Source organism: Leptonotus elevatus, chromosome 2 (genome assembly GCF_054856555.1).
Source record: "Leptonotus elevatus isolate MCC_2025b chromosome 2, RoL_Lele_1.0, whole genome shotgun sequence".
Taxonomy (NCBI): domain Eukaryota; kingdom Metazoa; phylum Chordata; class Actinopteri; order Syngnathiformes; family Syngnathidae; genus Leptonotus; species Leptonotus elevatus.
Window position 1 is genome coordinate 21986584 of NC_141240.1, and position 18520 is coordinate 22005103.

Here is an 18520-nt window from a genome sequence, read left to right on the forward strand (position 1 = left end):
CAGCAGTTGTTATTAGCTATGGTAAGCAGGCTTTTGAAGTCATGGTGAAGCACTCTGGCAGGATGCTTGCAGCCTGTTGTAAACTATGTTGATGTTCCGTGGCCAGCTGGTATTAAACAAGTGTTTGATTACAGATTAAAGTGGAGCAGTATTTTGTTGGTGGGGAAGTTATCCCTAACTTGCACCTTCAATAAACCACAAGCTGCTTGAAAGAATGTGATGGAAGCTGGACATGAAGTCATTCCTCTAATTGCTCTTAGAAATACTGTGTAAAGCTCATTTCTGATTGACATTGGCAAATAGGCATTTAATGTTGACATCAATTGGCAACCAGTAGCCTACTTTGTCTGTACAGATCCTTATTTTTTATTTTTTGGGATATCATGAAAAAGTTCATTTCTTTCCATAATTCTACTCAGAAAGTCAAACTTTCGTAGATTAAAAAATTCAGGGCCCACAATTTAAGTGATTTCAAGTATTCTTTTGTTTCTTTTTACATGATTTGGGCTTCCAGCTCATAAAACCCACAAAAAATATATATTTATGCCCTGCCAGTGACCAGCAACTCTGTGCGAGGGGCGCCTGCACCACTGTGAGAATGATCACAGCCAATTCCAATCATGGACAAGCAAAGACGCTCCTTACATTCCATTTAAACGAGCCGCTCCAATTGTGCACTGGCAGTCTCGACATGGCAGAGCGCAGACAACTGTTTTTTTGACATCTTTTGAGATCTGCACTCTGAAGTGGGTACTGGGAGAATGAGCCTCTCCCCCACCCTCATTGTTTTTTAGCCTGATTGGCGACCAGTGTTTTGTTCGTCTATGTGTGTCCTGAGATTGACTGGCAACCTTTCCATTGTTTTTCATTTGTGACATAAAAATGAATTGTTTGTCCATATTTGCCATTTTCATGCTTTAAAATGGACAGATGGATGTTATCACCACGATTACTTTAAACAGCTGAAGCATCCATAAAAGCTTAAAACAACGACAACAAAATTCCACAAGAAATCAACGCAGTCCTTTTTTCACATGCGGCGTCACACCGACAGAGCGAATGGCGCCGCGGCTCGGGCTAAGCCCCTCACCATGGAAACTGTGTTCCCTATCGTCATGACAACCGTCAAAAGGGAAGAAGAGCACAAAGCCGTGAAAAGAGGGGAAAACAACGAAAAAGCGTAATCAAGGTTGACAGTTCTCTTCCTCTCACGTTCCTCCTCCTCTTCCTCCTTGTCTTCCTGAGCTCATCTGATTTTAAGAATCAGCTCAGTCAAAAGGATGCAAAAACTCCCTGATACCTATGGGAGAAGCTGCTTTCTATTCTCATTACATATACACTATCCTCATCGCGCTATTTATTTCATTCAAGTAATGAAGTTACGACGGGCCAATCACAGAACTGCACCAGACAGCGGTGTACGATAACGTTTAGTAGATATACTTTTACTTTTTTTTTTTTTACTTTACAAAAGACCCAAATGAACACATGCAAAGTGCTGGATAAAGCTACGTGGTCAGACGTATAATGAGTTAAAGTTCTTAATCTATCATGGATGGATAAATGAATAGATAGATGAGATAATGGATGAGTGTGTGGATGAATGATGGATGACATGGATGGGTGGATGGATGGATGGATGGAGGGATGGTTGGATGAGATAATGGCTGTCTGGATGGAGGGATGAGATAATAGCTGGATGTGTGGATGGCTGGTAGGCTGAATGGATGGAATAATGGCTAGATGGATGATAACAGGTAGATTAAATAATGGATGAATGGATGGATGATTGCTTGATGGATGGATGAGATAATGGATGGATGAATGGATGAGATAATGGATGGATGGATGATGATGAGTGGATAAGATAATGGCCGGATAGATGGATGGATGATTGCTTGATGGATGGATGAGATTAGGGCTACATACTGTGGATGGATGGATGGATGAGATAATCTTTAGATAAATGGCTACATGAATGGATGATGACTAGCTGGATGGAGGCTAGCTAGATGGGGGATGGATAGATGGCTAAAGAGGTGGAAGGATGGATGGGTGGAAGGATAGATGCGGGATGGATGAAAAATTTCTGCCGTAAGCAATGATCAATTAAACTTTTTAGCAGTAAATAGAAATAACCTGGTAACTCTGTGCATGCAACATGTTAACGCGATCTCAGCTTCTTTTCGAAACTCGTTAAGCAGCACAACACAAAATCCACACTCAGCCCCCCCCCTGTGCTCGGCAAACGGCGCATGTCATTCGTCTCCATTGTCTTCATTGTATTCTATTGTACTGAAGTGTGTGTACGCACACACTCACTTGCATTAATTATACTGCCGCATGTCGGAAAGAAAACAGATTAGCCGTCCTTTCATTTCATTTCATGACATTATTAAATTAATTGAGAGGAAACAAATTTATTGCTGCTTTGTGGATTCAGGTTTCAATGAGACCAAGATATTTCCGTGTGTGTGTGTTAGAAGTAATTAGTGTTGCCTTCCATTTCAAATCTCCATGGCGATGTCCTCTGTACACCTTCCACACCTTCACTGCACAATCCTGCATCTTGTATTGTGATTTGATCATTTTCCAAATACAGTGGTGCCTTGAGATAAGACTGCTTGATTGAATAATTTTTCCAGATATGAGCTGTCATCTGGATTCTTTTTTTTGTTTTGAGATACAAGCACAAATTTGAACTAAGGGTGCAGTGTAGATGGCGGCAGCAAACTTCGCAACATCCGGCCACCGTCAATTCACATTGGTTTCCTTGCAGTGGAAGGACAAAACCAGTTGGTGGCGGTAATGTGCCATTAAGCCGGTTTGCCAACCACCAATAAAAGAAGAGCAAAAGAGGACAATACATTCATGTACAGTTTTTTTGTGTTCATGTTTTCCTCATTTGCAGGTTAAATGGCGAATATGTTATTACTGTGAGTTTCTATACAGCACAACACAATTAAGTGTGAAATGTTTTAACGTACTGCATGTGTAGCTGCTGAAAAACAACAACATGCCTTTAATTCCATGTGTGGAAAGAAAACATTCTTTTTTATTCTTAAATGCGACACTGCGCTTAAAGGGGAGTCTATTTAATTCATATGTGCGTAGAGACACAAGACTACATTATACGCTCTCACGCACGCACACGCGGCTTACAACAATTGATGTGCTTCTTTGTCATTATCAAAATAATACATTCTTCCTTCATGGTACATACATGTGACATATATATATATACAGTACATAAGTTAGAAAAACAAAAAAGATAAACAATAGAGGACTGTGCTACATACTGTACAAACAGTACAACTGTGCTTATGATAAACAATGTCTACACATGGATCTGAATGAACTCGTAATAAACATAAGGCCACTATGGTCGACTGTGAGGAGGACTACTGTATACAATGTGTAATGCAATTGCCAACAACAGCTGGATTGGACGCAGCAAGTCCCAATCCCGTTACGTTAAGCACATAGTCCAGCTGCATGACTTGACATGAGGCCTCAATGGGCCGAGCGCACGAATGGACGCAAGGGCTGGATTCACACCAAACTGCTTTTATGCATATTTTCTTTTCTTTTTTTTGTACAGTATATAGAGCTTGAATGTAGCAGGTTTACCTCAAATCACGTAATGGATATAAAAAGTCTACACACCGCTGTTAAAATGATATTTAAAAATAAGTGACAGCACACGCTTGTACAACAGTAAATGTGTTCAGAATGAATGAATCACCTTCAATGGGAGTCAGCACACACACCTGCCACCATTTAAAGTGCCTGTGACTAAGCCCAAATACAATTCAGATGTTCTAGTTGGCTTTTCCTGATTTCTCCTCCCTCCCCCTGCCCTTTTTTTTTGCCTCTTATCAGTAGCCTGAAGCTTTTGTAAAAACTCCGTTGGCTATTTTGAACTGTTTACAATTCCTTCCACGTTGACTAATGCCCTATTTCCAGCGGAAGAAAAAGAGCCCCAAGCACAAGCAAGCTTCACTGTAAGGTATGGTGCTTTTGTGGTGACGAGCAGGGTTGTGTTTGCACCAAACGTACCTTTTGGAATTATGAGAAGTTTAACCTTGGTTTCAGTTGACGGTGTTTGGTAGGTTCAGTTAAAAAAACAAACAATCATTGACTTGTAGAGGTTATAGATCACATTATTGGTGGAAAAATGTTTTGAGATGATTTATCTTGGCCTCATTTTTTTATTATCACAAAATCCTGGCATTTGAACAGGGGTGTGTAGACTTTTTACAACCACTGTACCTATTCCAGACCATATTTAATTGTCTGTGCTTTTGCTATAGTTAAGATTTACAGTGGGTGTATTTTAATGTGTCTTATTGTATGATCCAAACTGAAGATGCCTGATTCTGATCTGAAGGTCTCAATTTTTTTCCCTCTTTTTACGCTGCCATGACACATATCGCAGTGGTGCCACTTGAACTTGAAGCATGCAGTGTGAATCCAGCCTTGGGCCTTTCTACTGTGTGAGTGCACATTTGGTCCTGACTCAACCAGCATTACAGCAAATGTCACAAGCAGACAATATTGCACCATATTAATTCTTTTCGTGAGTCAAATCAAAGTGTAGAAAGGGGATGACTTTACAAAAGCTGCGTTGTGTGCGATGAAGTATTCACTAAATCTTACCTTAAACCCTAAAAATAAAACAATGATTTTTCATCTAAACCTAGTTCACAGTTACCGTCACGCTGTATAAAATGCCCACTGGCTAATCACAACACAGCACTGAGCAGCGGCACTACGTTGAGTTCAGGACAGTATTGCATTTGATTTATTGTTTATAATTTGTGTTGTTGGGAGTTGGAGTCATAGCTAAAGTCCATTTCCTTACTTAAATCCAAATGGGGAAAATAGCTGCATAGTTAAAAAGAAAAAAGAAAAGAAAAAAAGACTGTAAAGCAGAGGTAGGCAAACAAAAAGATAGCATGTAATATTAAATGCAAATGTTGCTACATTACTAAAATAATGACCAGCTCATTTATCACTAGATCATGCAATACATGTTTTAAAACATGTGCTATTTACATGGTAAAAGATGCAACTCATTCGCTTTAGTATAGCTATGTATGAAGGGGAACAAAAACCTGAAGAACTGAGTCTCAAATCCTTCAGAAAAGGGGGAAAAAAAAGTTGAGTTCATGCTTTTTATCCTCCCTTTATCCCAGACAATCAGCATCCGGTGAGTGAAGTGACATTTGGCTTAGTGTAGTTTGCAGGGGCTGACATCTTGTCTTTACAAGTCTCTGTTGGGACACACAAAGACAATTTTTGAGCAACACAACTCATAAATGCTGGGCAGTTATAGCCATATAGCAACATCAAGAAATACACCTGCTAATGTAGACTGAAAATGATTTTAGATAATACAGTATTTCAAACAAAATTGGATGTAATGCTTGTGCTATGCTAACATATCACAAGATATGACAACATACAGTGCCACGAGCCCACGACAGTATGATTTGACGTTGTCAGGCTCTATTTTAAAAAGGTACTTGATAAAATGCTAACAAATGCTAGGCTATGCTAGGTTCCGAAGAAATCAATGGCCTAGGACATTTTCTTTAACGGTAGTAAATCAAATGCTAACATGCTAAGAAATGGTACACAAACATGTAGGCTATGAATGGTGGCAACATGAGGACACAAATAAAAAAGTTCGGTGGTAGGCTACTTGGGAAAATGCTATCCTGCAACCAAATGATACGCTAACATAATAGTAAGATGGCAACATGAGGATATGGTGTCAGCGATTGAGTATTTTTGTATTTGGATATTGTACTGAAAATTATATCAGCTAATTGAGTATTCATATGATTTATGTATTTATTTCAAACTTTTTTTGGCCTTGCTAGAAAACAATTCTGAATACTGTACATACACACACAGACAGACACACACACAAACGCATTTCACATCGTAATGAACAAACGGTTGGATTTCATTTGAGATGTTTTCTCCCCACATGAATTTTAACTGTGCATAACGGCAAACGGTATTTTCTTCTTGAGAAACATTAGTATGTGAGATTTGGGACTGTGAAACAAAATGATGTCAGAATCACAGTAACAATTTTGCCAAGATTTAGTCGCCTAAAGCAGCTGCTAGCAACTAATTGCTAATGCAGGCAACTGGCACGGCATTCTATCAGCATAATTAATTACAGTTTTTTAATTTAATTTTATTTTATTTTTTAGCATCCTTAATTGGTGATTGAACATAATTTTAGCATGATGTGTTGATGTTGGTGAAAACAGTTTGTGATAGCAATATAGAGTTCCAACTTCAAGTAGGGCAGGTGTAAGACAACACAAGTCAGCCGACACGTTGCCATATGAACAACTTCAAAATAAAAGTGTACCAAGCCACTGATGTCCTACTGTAGTGGGAAGATTTTATTTTGAAGGTGGCCTCACCACATTGGCGGCATGTTACGTCATGCATTTCTACAGCTGGCTTGACTGTCTTCCTGACCATGCACACCAAATAGCCTTTTTTTTTTATACTCAATGATAATTGATAAAATGCTAAACTGCTAACATATGTCATAGCAGTGCAAAAAAAGTGCCTCAACAGATGTCCTATTTTAAATGGTAAGTCAACATGCAAGCTAAGATATCTTAAGCTAACGTGTGTCAAGATAGCAACATGAAGACAAAAATTGTGGTTAATGGTACTTGATAAAATGCTGACAAATAGTATTTTAATTTTAATACATAGCAAGATAGGGCCTACTACCAACACATGGATAAAGACATGGTTAATAATAAGCTGCCATAAGGATAACATGCTAACAAATGTATGCTAGTGTGCAGCAAGATAAACAAAAAGGCAAGTTGAGTCACTAGCAGTGTAAAAATGATTAAATGAATGTAAAAGGGGGTACTTCTGTTCCGCTCCCATTTCCAGCAAGAGGACGCATCCACTCTGTCCGTCCGTTCTGTTAATGGAGACCTTTTAGTTGCAATCATGCGAGCGCAGTCGCTTGAGGATATGGAAAGTCGTTGACGTTCATGCGGCTCTTAGCAACACTCGAGAGCTCCGCCAGCCATGATGTCGTTTGTTAGAAAATAAGATGGCCGGTTGTCCCTTCACACAATAAGACAGCGACCGGTTTCTGTTTGTACGCCTTTACACAAGCAGGAATGGTTTAAAGCAGGGGTGGGCATGGTCTGGCACGCAGTCCAACTTCGTAGTACGATAATAATAAAACATGAATAAAATTGACAATCTAGATATTAAGTCCACATGTTTTTTTTATTTTATTAAATAGTTAGTGAATTAGTCATTCTAATTCAATTGAAATATTTTCGTATTTTGTTTTTACATTTGGTATTTTATTGACATCATTATTCGTCAAAAAAGGTTGGATGGATGGTTAGCACAGTAATGCCGTAGATTGTGTTATTTTTGTTGCCGTAGATTGTGTTATTTTTGTTGCGCGTTACTCTCAACACTGATGGCTCATGCACGGCGTGCACATGGCTCTGAATTGAATTACCCCCGCCTCCCTCTCTCTAAGATTGAGTTTTGAGATGTTGTGATTTTCCTCTGCTTTCTATGGCTTTTGCTTGTGATCCTGTTATTTAACAAATACGTCCGACATGTCCACAAAGAGGACATTTTTCATTTCTGCAACGAGCGTGGAACCTACGTGACATTCAACACATCTTGGGGTTTTTAGGACGCATTTGCTTGTAATAAGTGCTATACGGGTTGAAAAACAAACAAACAAAACATTTAGAAGTAGTCTCACCGGAGGCAACAGTAAGTGGCTCATTTGTGTGTTGTTGTTCTTCCTTGACGTTCTAATGAGCTTCCCGAGGAAAATTATCTGGACAAAGTGCAGTTTTGCAGACTTGGCGGATGTCGAGTGGTCCGACTGGCTGGGAAAGTCTGGATTGGTTACCAAATGTAGAGCTTCTCCACATAAGGGGGGAAGTGACATTTTATTGGCTTGTCAACACAATATCTAATGGTCTGTGCACCTCCAATGTACAAGATTTATCTCATTCACTGCCATTGACGGCTATAGACGTCAAAAATTAATTTGAACTATTTCTATTAATTTAACATTTTTTTCCACTTTTGTTAACACAAAAAATTATTGTACATTTAGAACAGATATAAAATTTGTGATTAATCGTGAGTTAACTATTGAAGTCATGCAATTAAAAAATTTAAATTAAAAAATGTGATCGCCTGACGCGATTTAAAAAGAAAAGAAAAGATTATTAAAAATTAGGGGCGTCAAGCGATTACAATTTTTAATCGTAATTAATTGCATGACTTCACTAGTTAACTCACGATTAATCACAAATTTTATCTCTGTTCTAAATGTACAATAAAATAATTCTAGGTTTTCATACTCTTGTTAACAAAAGTGAAAAAAAAATGTTAAACTAATAGAAATAGTTCAAATGAATGAACGTCAATGGCCGTGAATGTAATGATCTGTGCACCTCTAGTGTAAAATAATTTCACCATAATATGTAATGCACCTCCACTCTAACATTTTAGACTGCGGGCATTATTTTCATACACAGTGCATCTGCAGCGGCAATGCTGGTGGATTCTGATTTTCATATCAGCGTAACAGTGAGCAGGAGACGTTGCAGTTGGAGATGCATCTGGCTGAGTGACAATTTAGTGGCCGAAAGCTGATCCAAACCTTCTGGCCGTTCGGACCAAAGCTAACACCGGCGCAGGGTAGAGAGACGGTTGAATGCAACATATTTAATTCATGATTATATAAACAGCGGGCGTCAAACACTCTGGACCATTGTATGATATTTTATAAACCAATTCATTGGGCAGCACAGCTATGGTGAGAGCACACGAACAATCAGGGTAGGCGTAAGTAACCACTTAAGTAACCACTTGACAGCGCAGATGTGCTTTTGCTCTGGCAAGACTCTAGTGTGCGACTAGCACAACGCATTCAAAGGGAATGAGAGGAGCCACTTTGATTGGCCATGACTGAAGTCGGCTGTGACCGCTCCCACTGCGACGTCCTCTCTTGCAGTTCTGTTGCCATGCGAAATTACCAACATCGGGTCTAACCTGCCTCCACGGAAATATACCGTGAAGGATTTACGCGGGTCGTTACAATCAAGCCCTATATGTAATGATCGTTTCGCTTCAAGTGTGCCATAATGATGACCATTTGATGTGAAATAGGAAGGTGATTCTTGTATCATCTCCCAGGCTTCAAGCTGTGTGCTGCAGTAAGTTACCATAGTGGACGCTGGGCTCTCCGGGGGTGAGCAGGAAGCAGGTGGCTTCTTTCTTGGTGCGATCTCTCCCCCGGGGGCAGCGCAGGGACCATTTTTCACTGGGGGACAGCGGCTGGGTCAGGCTGCAGCCCTCCTCCTCGGAAAGGGCCACGTTTGCGTCGCCGTTCTGTTTGGAATCTGACAGCACCACAAAAAATAAAAAATAAACGTCAGATAAATGCCAACGCTTTTAGCCACTGCCCCCGCAGGGCCTGACAACAAGTGATTACTGCATGAGACCTGCATGTGAGCAAAGCTTCTTTCTCTTCTCTTCTTGTAATGTAGCATATTGGTGTCAATTAATAACGATAACAGATTTAGGTTACTGCTCATTTACATTGTCTGTGAACCTACCTATCAATTCAAATCAACATTGCAGTACACATATATATGCTAGACTCATGTTGGTTCAAATTCATCCTTTGATCTGAAAGCCAAATGTCTTCAGAATACAGGAGTTCACCTTGCCGAGGGAACTGTGTAATAAACCTGACAGTTGCAATACAGATTAATTTGTTGTTTGTGTTTGTTAGACAATACATGGGAAGAAGACTTTGGAAAATGTATCACATTAAAAACAATCTTAAACCTTACTACCTGTATACTGCAACATACCGTTCTGTATTTACTTTAAATGATCTGTGCACCTCAAATACAAAAATGAAAATGAAGTAACATAACATATTGACTTCCTGTTTAATGGTTGAAGCGCCTCATGTGTAGCATATATTTACATTGCATGATATGGTCTCTACACCTTCCCTGTTGCATATTGCTGACGCCTGAACCTCAAATGTCACAATTTGGAAAATGTCATGTTTTTTTCAAAAATCTATACTACTGGTCACTCTGCATGTGTGGGTGTTATTTTACAAATGATTGACCAATCTAAAAATCCCCAAATGATTTACAATACGGGTAGTCCTCAACTTACGAACACAATGGGTTCCGAGAGGTTGTTTGTAAGTCGAATGACATTCAATTTGGTTTAAGAATAAAATGTTAAGTAATTATTTTTTTTAAGTAAAATAATACAAATATGCAAAATATTTTTGAAAATGAAACAAATTAAATTAGATACAGTATATCGTTTCTGTACAGTACAAAAATTAAGAATACATTAAATTACATCATCCCTCAATCCGATCCACTTTTCCTCACAGTAAATTGAATTTTTACACAGTGCAATGCAATAAAAACAAAATGAACATGCTTACTGCTCATAGATGGTGGAGAGTTATTGAGTTAATGTGATGCTGCTGAAGTGGAAGGCACTGTTTGGATCGAACATTCTCAGGAAAATATGTTTTTCGACTGTCCGTGAAGTGCACATGAATGTGATTGGCGCGTATGACAAGTCAAGATGGCGACCGCCGAGTCAGATTCAAGTGATTTCGAAGCTGAAGATATATTGCATGTTTTGCTACTACGCCGATAAAAGAGACGACTGAGGGCTGCTTCTCATGAATATCCTCCAGGAGAGCCTGTGTGGCGCCAATATTGAGTGCATGAAGAGTGCGTGCAACGTGGCCACTGGCTCCAGTACCGTGCATCGCCGAACAGAGAGGTAGTTGAAATAGGCAACTGACGCGGTGTTGCTCAGCGGGGTTGTGGCAGAGAGGGGCACGACAGTACAATACTGTACCGTAATGCATGATGTGGTGCGCATTTGAAAATATTTACTTGCGCACGATATATGGCATTTATGGACGCCAGTCAGCCCTTGTTGGTATCTGCCGGATGTTTGTAACTAGAGAACTACCTAGAATATGTTGCCCCACTAGTCTAACTACAGTATTCTGATTAATAGCGCATTTGTGGCTGCCATTTTGCCATTTGCAGACTGAAAATGACTTGCTCAGGGCTCACTTAACGACCAATCATGGCTCGGCTTGCGACCGTCACATGACCACACCCAAAAAAAAAACTGGTAAGCCGTGATTGGTTGTTACCTGAGCTCGAGGCACTGTGATGTCATTTACAGCAAGTGGCAAAATGGCCGCCTCCTGAGATGGATCAATTCTAAATGGATAAATACTTGACTTTTTGGGGATCTCCTGAAAAGTGATTATTTTGGAGGTACGAAGATTCTGCAGATGGCAGCGATGTACGGCATATAATGTCCGTGTATGGCTAACATAACATACTGACATTACACCTCCTGATGGAGAATGGCGGTCTGACCTGCTCGGCTGTCGTCGGCCGCCAGCGGACACGTGTCGCTCTGCGTGCTTTCCCTGCACGAGTTGCTGTCGGACTTCCCAAAGGACGCCGTGTCGGTCTGAGCCTCGGGATTGGGGTTATGCTTGTTCTTCTTCTTGGGCAGCTTCTGCTTGGCCATGGCCAGCGAGTAGTACATCCCAAAGTTGTTGACGATGACCGGCACGGGCATGGCGATGGTCAGCACCCCGGCCAGGGCGCACAAGGCCCCCACCATCATGCCCAGCCACGTCTGTGGGTACATGTCTCCGTAGCCTAGCGTGGTCATGGTGACCACGGCCCACCAGAAGCTGATGGGGATGTTCTTGAAGTGCGTGTGGTGGGCGCCCGTGGGGTCGTGCGGGCTGGCTCCGATCCGCTCGGCGTAGTAAATCATGGTGGCGAAGATAAGAACTCCCAAAGCCAAGAAGATGATGAGCAGCAGGAACTCGTTGATGCTCGCCCTTAGCGTGTGCCCGAGCACGCGCAGACCAACAAAGTGTCGGGTCAGCTTGAAGATCCGAAGGATCCGCACGAAGCGGACCACCCGTAGGAAACCCAGGACGTCGTTGGCCGCCTTGGACGACAGGCCGCTCAGACCCATCTCCAAGTAGAAGGGAAGGATGGCCACGAAGTCGATGATGTTCAGCGAGTTCTTGACGAAGAGCAGCTTGTCCGGGCAGCACGCGATCCGCACCAGGAACTCAAAAGTGAACCACAGCACGCATACGCCCTCCACCAAGGTGAGGACGGGCTTGGTCACCATCTCCAAGCGCTTCTCGGTTTGCGTCACGTTGCCCACCAGCACCAGCTCCGTACGGTTTTGGAGCTCATTAAAGGCCTCGTGGGTCTCCAGGCAGAAGGTGGTGATGGACACCAGGATGAAGAAGAGGGACGCCAGCGCCACTCCCTGGTGACAAAACATCGGATAAGCGTTCATCAGCGTTGTCTCATAGACCTTGTCAGATGGTTTGGAAACAATAATGCTCTAGGACAGGGTTATAATTAGTTTGGGATTTTTCATGATAGGTAGTTTTGATTGTTGCTTAAATTCAGTTAGTTCTGATAATTTTTTAGAGCATTTTTTTAATGCTTTATTTTACCTTATTTATTTATTTAATAATTTATTTTTAGATTTAGTATTTGTTTTAGTTTTTTTTAAATTGAGTTTTTGTCAAGTGCAAGATAAATAAAAAAGTAGCTAAATATTGTGTAATAAAACAAACTACAAAACGTTTTGATTGTTTTACTGTTCTCTTGCTGTACGGACATGCAGAAATACCAAAAATAAATACTGCACATGTAAAATAAACTCTGAAAGCTCTTGTATGATATTACTGACAAAGATGAAAATTAAGGACATTTTTTGCTATAATTACAGCTACTTTTATATATATATAAACAAAATGAAGTTTCAGTTAGTTTACATTTTTAAAAGCAATTTCTTGTTTTTATTTCTTTAACAAAAATGTATTTTCAATCTTAGTTTTAGTTAGCTTGGTAGGTAAATTGAATAACCTTACAGGCAATGATTCTCAAAGTGTAGCACTACTAAAATAGTGGCTCCCTCTAGTGGTTAGCTAAAGAATCGCTGAATTAAAGATTTAAACTGCAGAATATAACAGTGGCTCTAACTTTAAAAAATAAAATAAGATTTAATCCTTAAGACTATATTGTAGAGTTGAGTTATATTTAACATTTAATAGAATACATTTGCATTTTATCTTTTAGAACAAGAAACATTTATTGAGGGCTGATTTTTATGTGCAATATAGTTTAATGGAATCATTATTTAAGAACATCCCAGATGTGCCATTACATATAAGCTAAATATGTTAGATTTCAGGTGCACATTTGATCAATACTGTAATTCTCAGGTCCCCACTATATTAGTTAGCGGTCATACAGCGAACATACTGAACAATGATTATTAGTGTATAACATCATGCAAACACTGAGAAACAAAGAGTTTGTCATAGCGTCCCTTTTTCAATGAACAATATGGCAGGCAGTCAGAAGTTTGAATGGACGCGTCCGCCTTGACATTATAAGCAGCCCGCGTCTCGATTGTTTACTAAAAGCCTGAACAAATTGTATCGCCATCGCTAAATAAATAATCCCGCAGCTGGATAAATAAGACTGCTGTGTGTGTGTGTGCGCGTGTATTCCATGAATGTGTTTAGACGTTGTGTAGCAACTCATCTCCCTTTTAGGATGAAACTCTACCACCGCTTTCGAGTCAAGTTGTGCGTGTGTGTTTGTGTGTATGCATGTGCAAGCAAGGACCAGTAAAGATATAACATTAAAAATAAAAGGTAAACAATTGTTTACCATCAAACATTTGGCCATAAAGAACGTTATTCCCAGTGGTTTATACACTCTAAAAACTGTTGGGTCAAAAGTAACCCAATTGTGGATTAAAAATAAACCGATCTACTTTCTGTTTTGTTTTGTTTTTTGACCCAAATAAAGGATCTGACCAATATTTATGAGTTGTTTGACACTAAAAGACCCTCTTTGACTCAAAGTTGGGTCAAATCAACCCAAGTAGAGGATCGGTCCATTTTTGACCCATAGTTGGGTTATTTTTGACCCAACTGTTCAGAGTGTATGATTACCATTGCTTTTTAAAAATATATATTATTGCCAAAAATTATTTTTAATTTAGGCCTATACAGATATACTATGTTCATATTTGAAACTATTTTTTTTTAATGTTACAATATTTTAAACTCACACCATTCATCAAAACAATTAGTTAAAAGTCTACTTTCTGTGCTCACTTTAGGTCAACCAAATTTTTATTGTCTTACATTGATGTCTGTTATTCTCCTGTAAAAGTCCTCATTTTATTCTTCGAACTTCAAAATGTTGCAGTTGAGTGGACTTTCCTTCATTTTAGTATTTTTGCTAGACTAGCACAGATAGAAGAGGGCACCTGCACTATATGTGCGGGAATGCAGCCGACTCCTGGCCAATTGAAGCGGCTGCCCTCATGAATCCATTTACATTTAGTGCAGAGAGAGTCTTCATGGCGGAAAGACTCGCTGGAGTACAAAGTACATTTACAGTAAAAGGAACTACAAGAAGCTCTCCGCTTGCGATGTAAAGACCAGTTTCCACCCCCAACCGTGGTGTGTGTGCAAGTGTGAGAGAAACAGAGCGCCATCACACTTCACCGGTGGAAACTTTAAACATGTTGAAGAGATTTATTAGAACGACCACGTGTTGCCACCACACACACACAAAAACAGCACACACACACACACACACACACACACACACACACACACACACACACACACACACACACACACACACACACACACACACACACACACACACACACACACACACACACACACACACACACACACACACGAAGAGCTCTTTCCATTTGTCCGCTGGGCTCGTGGATCCGATGCAGACGTGCTTCATCATACACTTGCTGTGTTCCAATGACAGATACAGGGCAAATGTGTGGCCACCAACAAGAATTGTTGTCATATTTAATGGTCTGTGTACTCTCCAAAATAACATGTTCATATTATATTTAATGGTCCATGCACCGCTAACATGCCGTATACACAACACTGCAACTTTTGAGCGTAAGTGACAAATATTTGGCAGCTAGCCCGGAAAGCTAATGTAGATGTGCTCCTTTTATCAAAAGTACACTCCACCAGTCAGTCACAACATGATGTTACGTACATATTTATATGTTACATATGAGGTGCACAAGCCACTAAATAAGATGTAAACATAATACACAGTAGGTGCACGGACTACTGATTGAACATGCAGATTGTTGCTAAGTTAGCTTCTTGCTAGCTGACAGACAGTTTTTTTTGTCACTTGTGTTTGAGGTGGAATGTTTATTTTTTTATTTTTCAAACATGTAATGTATTCCAACATTCTTATTTCTGTATCACTGGGCCAGAAGGCGACGCGGCGTCTGAAATGTGATCATGTATGAGGTTGCTGACAAGGAAGAAGTCCGCTAAAAGCTCGCTATTAGCTCTTCTGCCATTAGCGTGACCATTAAATGCTTACACATGAATGTATCCACCATAAAAAGTGCTACACAAACTCCAGCCTTTTCTCTGCACACTAAAAACACTGTTTCCTTTTTGCTGATTCTGCTACTAAAAATGATGCCAGCTATAACTCCGCTCATGCTAGCTGTAAAGGCGACATGTGCATTGTTTTTCACAATTTAAAAAGGTTCCATGTGTTTGTGACATACTTTTGTCAATACCTCAATGATAAGGAATGGAAGTAGTTTTCTTTTTTTCTATAGCACTTATATTCTAATTGGTCATGGTTGAGCCGGAAACTATTTCTGCAGGTTTTGGCTGAAAGGTGAGGTACACCCTGGACTAATCAACAGTCAATGTCAGAACACAACACACAAACCCAAACAACAGGCTGGTCACTGGTCAATGTCAGGGTATTTAAGTGGACATATAGACGATCACCCACATGCATGCACAGTGACGACAGGAAACAAACTTGTACCAAAATAAAAATAAGTGAAGCTAAAGCAAAAAAAAAAAAAAAATCCCTTAAAAACTGTTTTCCGGCAGTAAGCGGCTCATAATTGGGTTAATAATGAGATCAATGTTAGTTGGGATAATTTCTTCCTATATTGTTTAAGACTTTTGGATTTTGCACTTACCTCGGGTCAAATTAACCATAAGACATTTTTGCTGTTCCTGTGAAACAAAAGCTGCCTGTTGCACCTGTTGATTAAGCCTTGATTAAGGAGAAGATAACTACAATTATATTTATGCTTATGGAAGGGATGGGCAAATAAAATACACATATCAGGTATCAGTATTGGTCTTATTTCAAGGTATCGATACTTGAGATGGAAGCTGATAGCAGTTGTTTTATGATTAGAATCTAGAAATGAGAAAAATAGAAAACGGCCATTGATTTCATGCAGTTCTAAGGAAAAATGCTACTGCATAGTTGTTCTTTTAAAATGATCTGTTATTGCTTTTTGGGGGAATTGCTATGCATCAAAAGTACTTGTGTTATTGGTACTTGGTATCTGTATCAGTGCATACTCAAGAATTGAGTACTCCTGTTGGTATGGGTCTAAAAAAAAAGTGGTACGGAGCATCCCTACTTATAGAGATAATGCCTGAAGTTAAATCAACCCCTTTAAAAGTGAGAGAGGGGGTGCAATTTAATAAAACGATTTGACCTTGGGATTGCTGATCCCTGAGAAACAATAGCTACCTGTTGTTATTCAGCAACATGTGTCTCCCTCCCTCCAAACTCACCCTGGCCGCTTTGGACGAGTAGGGGTCGTCAAAGAGAGCCCAGATCTTGGGCTGCCAAACTTCGCAGCATCCCCTGGACCTGCCCGGGCACTCCTCGATGCCGAAGCGTCGCGGCGCGTCGCCCTCATCATCGGCGTTGTCGTCCGGCTCGGGTGGCTCGAAAGTCTCCAGGGCCTCCTCGGCGTCACGGTGCTGCCGGTAAGTCATCCAGCAGCACGGCTCCACGTCCGTCTCGTCGATGCCCCAGAAGGCCAGCTCCTCCTCGAAGAGCGGCCCGCACACGTCGGCCGGGCAGTGCAGCTTGCCCGTGCGGTAGTAGTTGAGCACGTAGGCGAAGATGCCCGGGTGGCGGTCAAAGAACAACTCCCCGCCGGCGCTGCTGCTCGGCGGCGGCGGCGAGTTGCACGACTCCTCCGAGCCCACCTGCGGCTCCGGGTGGGCCAGCCACGCCAGGCGGGTGCCCGGCAAGGTGCGCAGGGTGCTCTTGTAGGTCTCGTGCCGGGTGCCGCCCACGTTGATGATGATCTTATCCGAGTCTTCGCCTCTGGACATGTCCTCCTTTAGACATGATTTGGACGGAGGCTTGTTGCCGGACTTGCGTCCTCGGTAAGACGAAACGCACACGGAGCTGAGCATCGTCAGATCGGCGCGCTGGGTGATGACTGGCTGCTCCTTGTGTCAAAATATCAAGTGCGCCCTCATCGCAGCTCCGGAGCTCAGCGAAACCACTTGTTTGCTAAACAAGCGTGATTAAGATCACTTTATAGGCCTTCTAGTCCTGCGCACCGATCACACCTGGAGCGTGGTCAGTGCTCCTTGCGAGCCCTCGGATCCCGTGCCCTTTTTCTCCGTTCCAAACCTGCGGATTGTGCAACTTTTCCGGAACCCGACCGCCCACGGGAGACATTCAACAGTTGGAGCAGATGTGCGCCAGTTTTCCAGCGGCGACTCGCTGTTGTTGCGATGCGCTTCTTCCTCCCCCAGCGACGCGACTCCGTACGCTGCTCGACAACAGGCTCCCTTTAACCCTTTGACTGCTGCTGGCTCGTCACGCAACCACTCCCTCGCACAATGTAACATGTCATGTGATTCTACCTTTATTTTTTATCGTGTCACTTTCTTGTCGCTTAAGCACAAGGTAACTCAAAAGTAAATGGCCAAAAGTGAAATTATGCAAATAAATGCAATTAAACGAAAATATTTTGGTTAAAAAAGTTAACTAAGAAATAGTACTTTATTTAATGAAAACCTTTTCTTTTTAACCACTTTAACATTATGCACAGTTTAAACATAACATTTTGAACAGTGCACTTTAAGACTATATACTGTATGTAAAAGTTAAATTACAAATGTTCAAAAACGACCAAATGCAAACATATTTTATGTAAAAGTTAAATACAACCTAACTATATTCTAACAATGTACTGTACTTGAAGTAAAAAAGAAAAAATTGCCTACTGCACATGAAAAAAATAATTTTATGTGTAGTAGACTATTTTTTTCTTGTTCCATGTCTTAAGTAAGCCGTTACAGTACAACATTGCTTTTGAAAATTAGATTAAAAAATAATAATAATTGCACAAAGGTAAAACGTTTTGCCGAATAAAAATAAATTAAAAAATTGTCATTTGCATGACTGAATGCAAATGTAATGTAATTTAAAGATAAACACAACACATGTTTTTAGGCGGAAAAAAATGTCAAACGATTACATTTTTAAAT

The 18520-nt window shown here is 40.7% G+C and overlaps 1 protein-coding gene across 1 annotated transcript; it reads right to left on the bottom strand.

Moving 5' to 3' along the window:
* Positions 1–3021: 3021 nt before the first annotated feature.
* Positions 3022–17809, bottom strand: kcnc4 (potassium voltage-gated channel, Shaw-related subfamily, member 4). The gene is made up of 4 exons (XM_086070053.1): positions 16799–17809; positions 11493–12417; positions 9270–9446; positions 3022–5276 (listed from the first exon to the last, which is right to left on the bottom strand). The coding sequence occupies exons 1-4, from the start codon at positions 17432–17434 to the stop codon at positions 5203–5205; spliced, it is 1812 nt and encodes a 603-aa protein (XP_085926179.1). The 5' UTR covers positions 17435–17809; the 3' UTR covers positions 3022–5202.
* Positions 17810–18520: the final 711 nt, after the last annotated feature.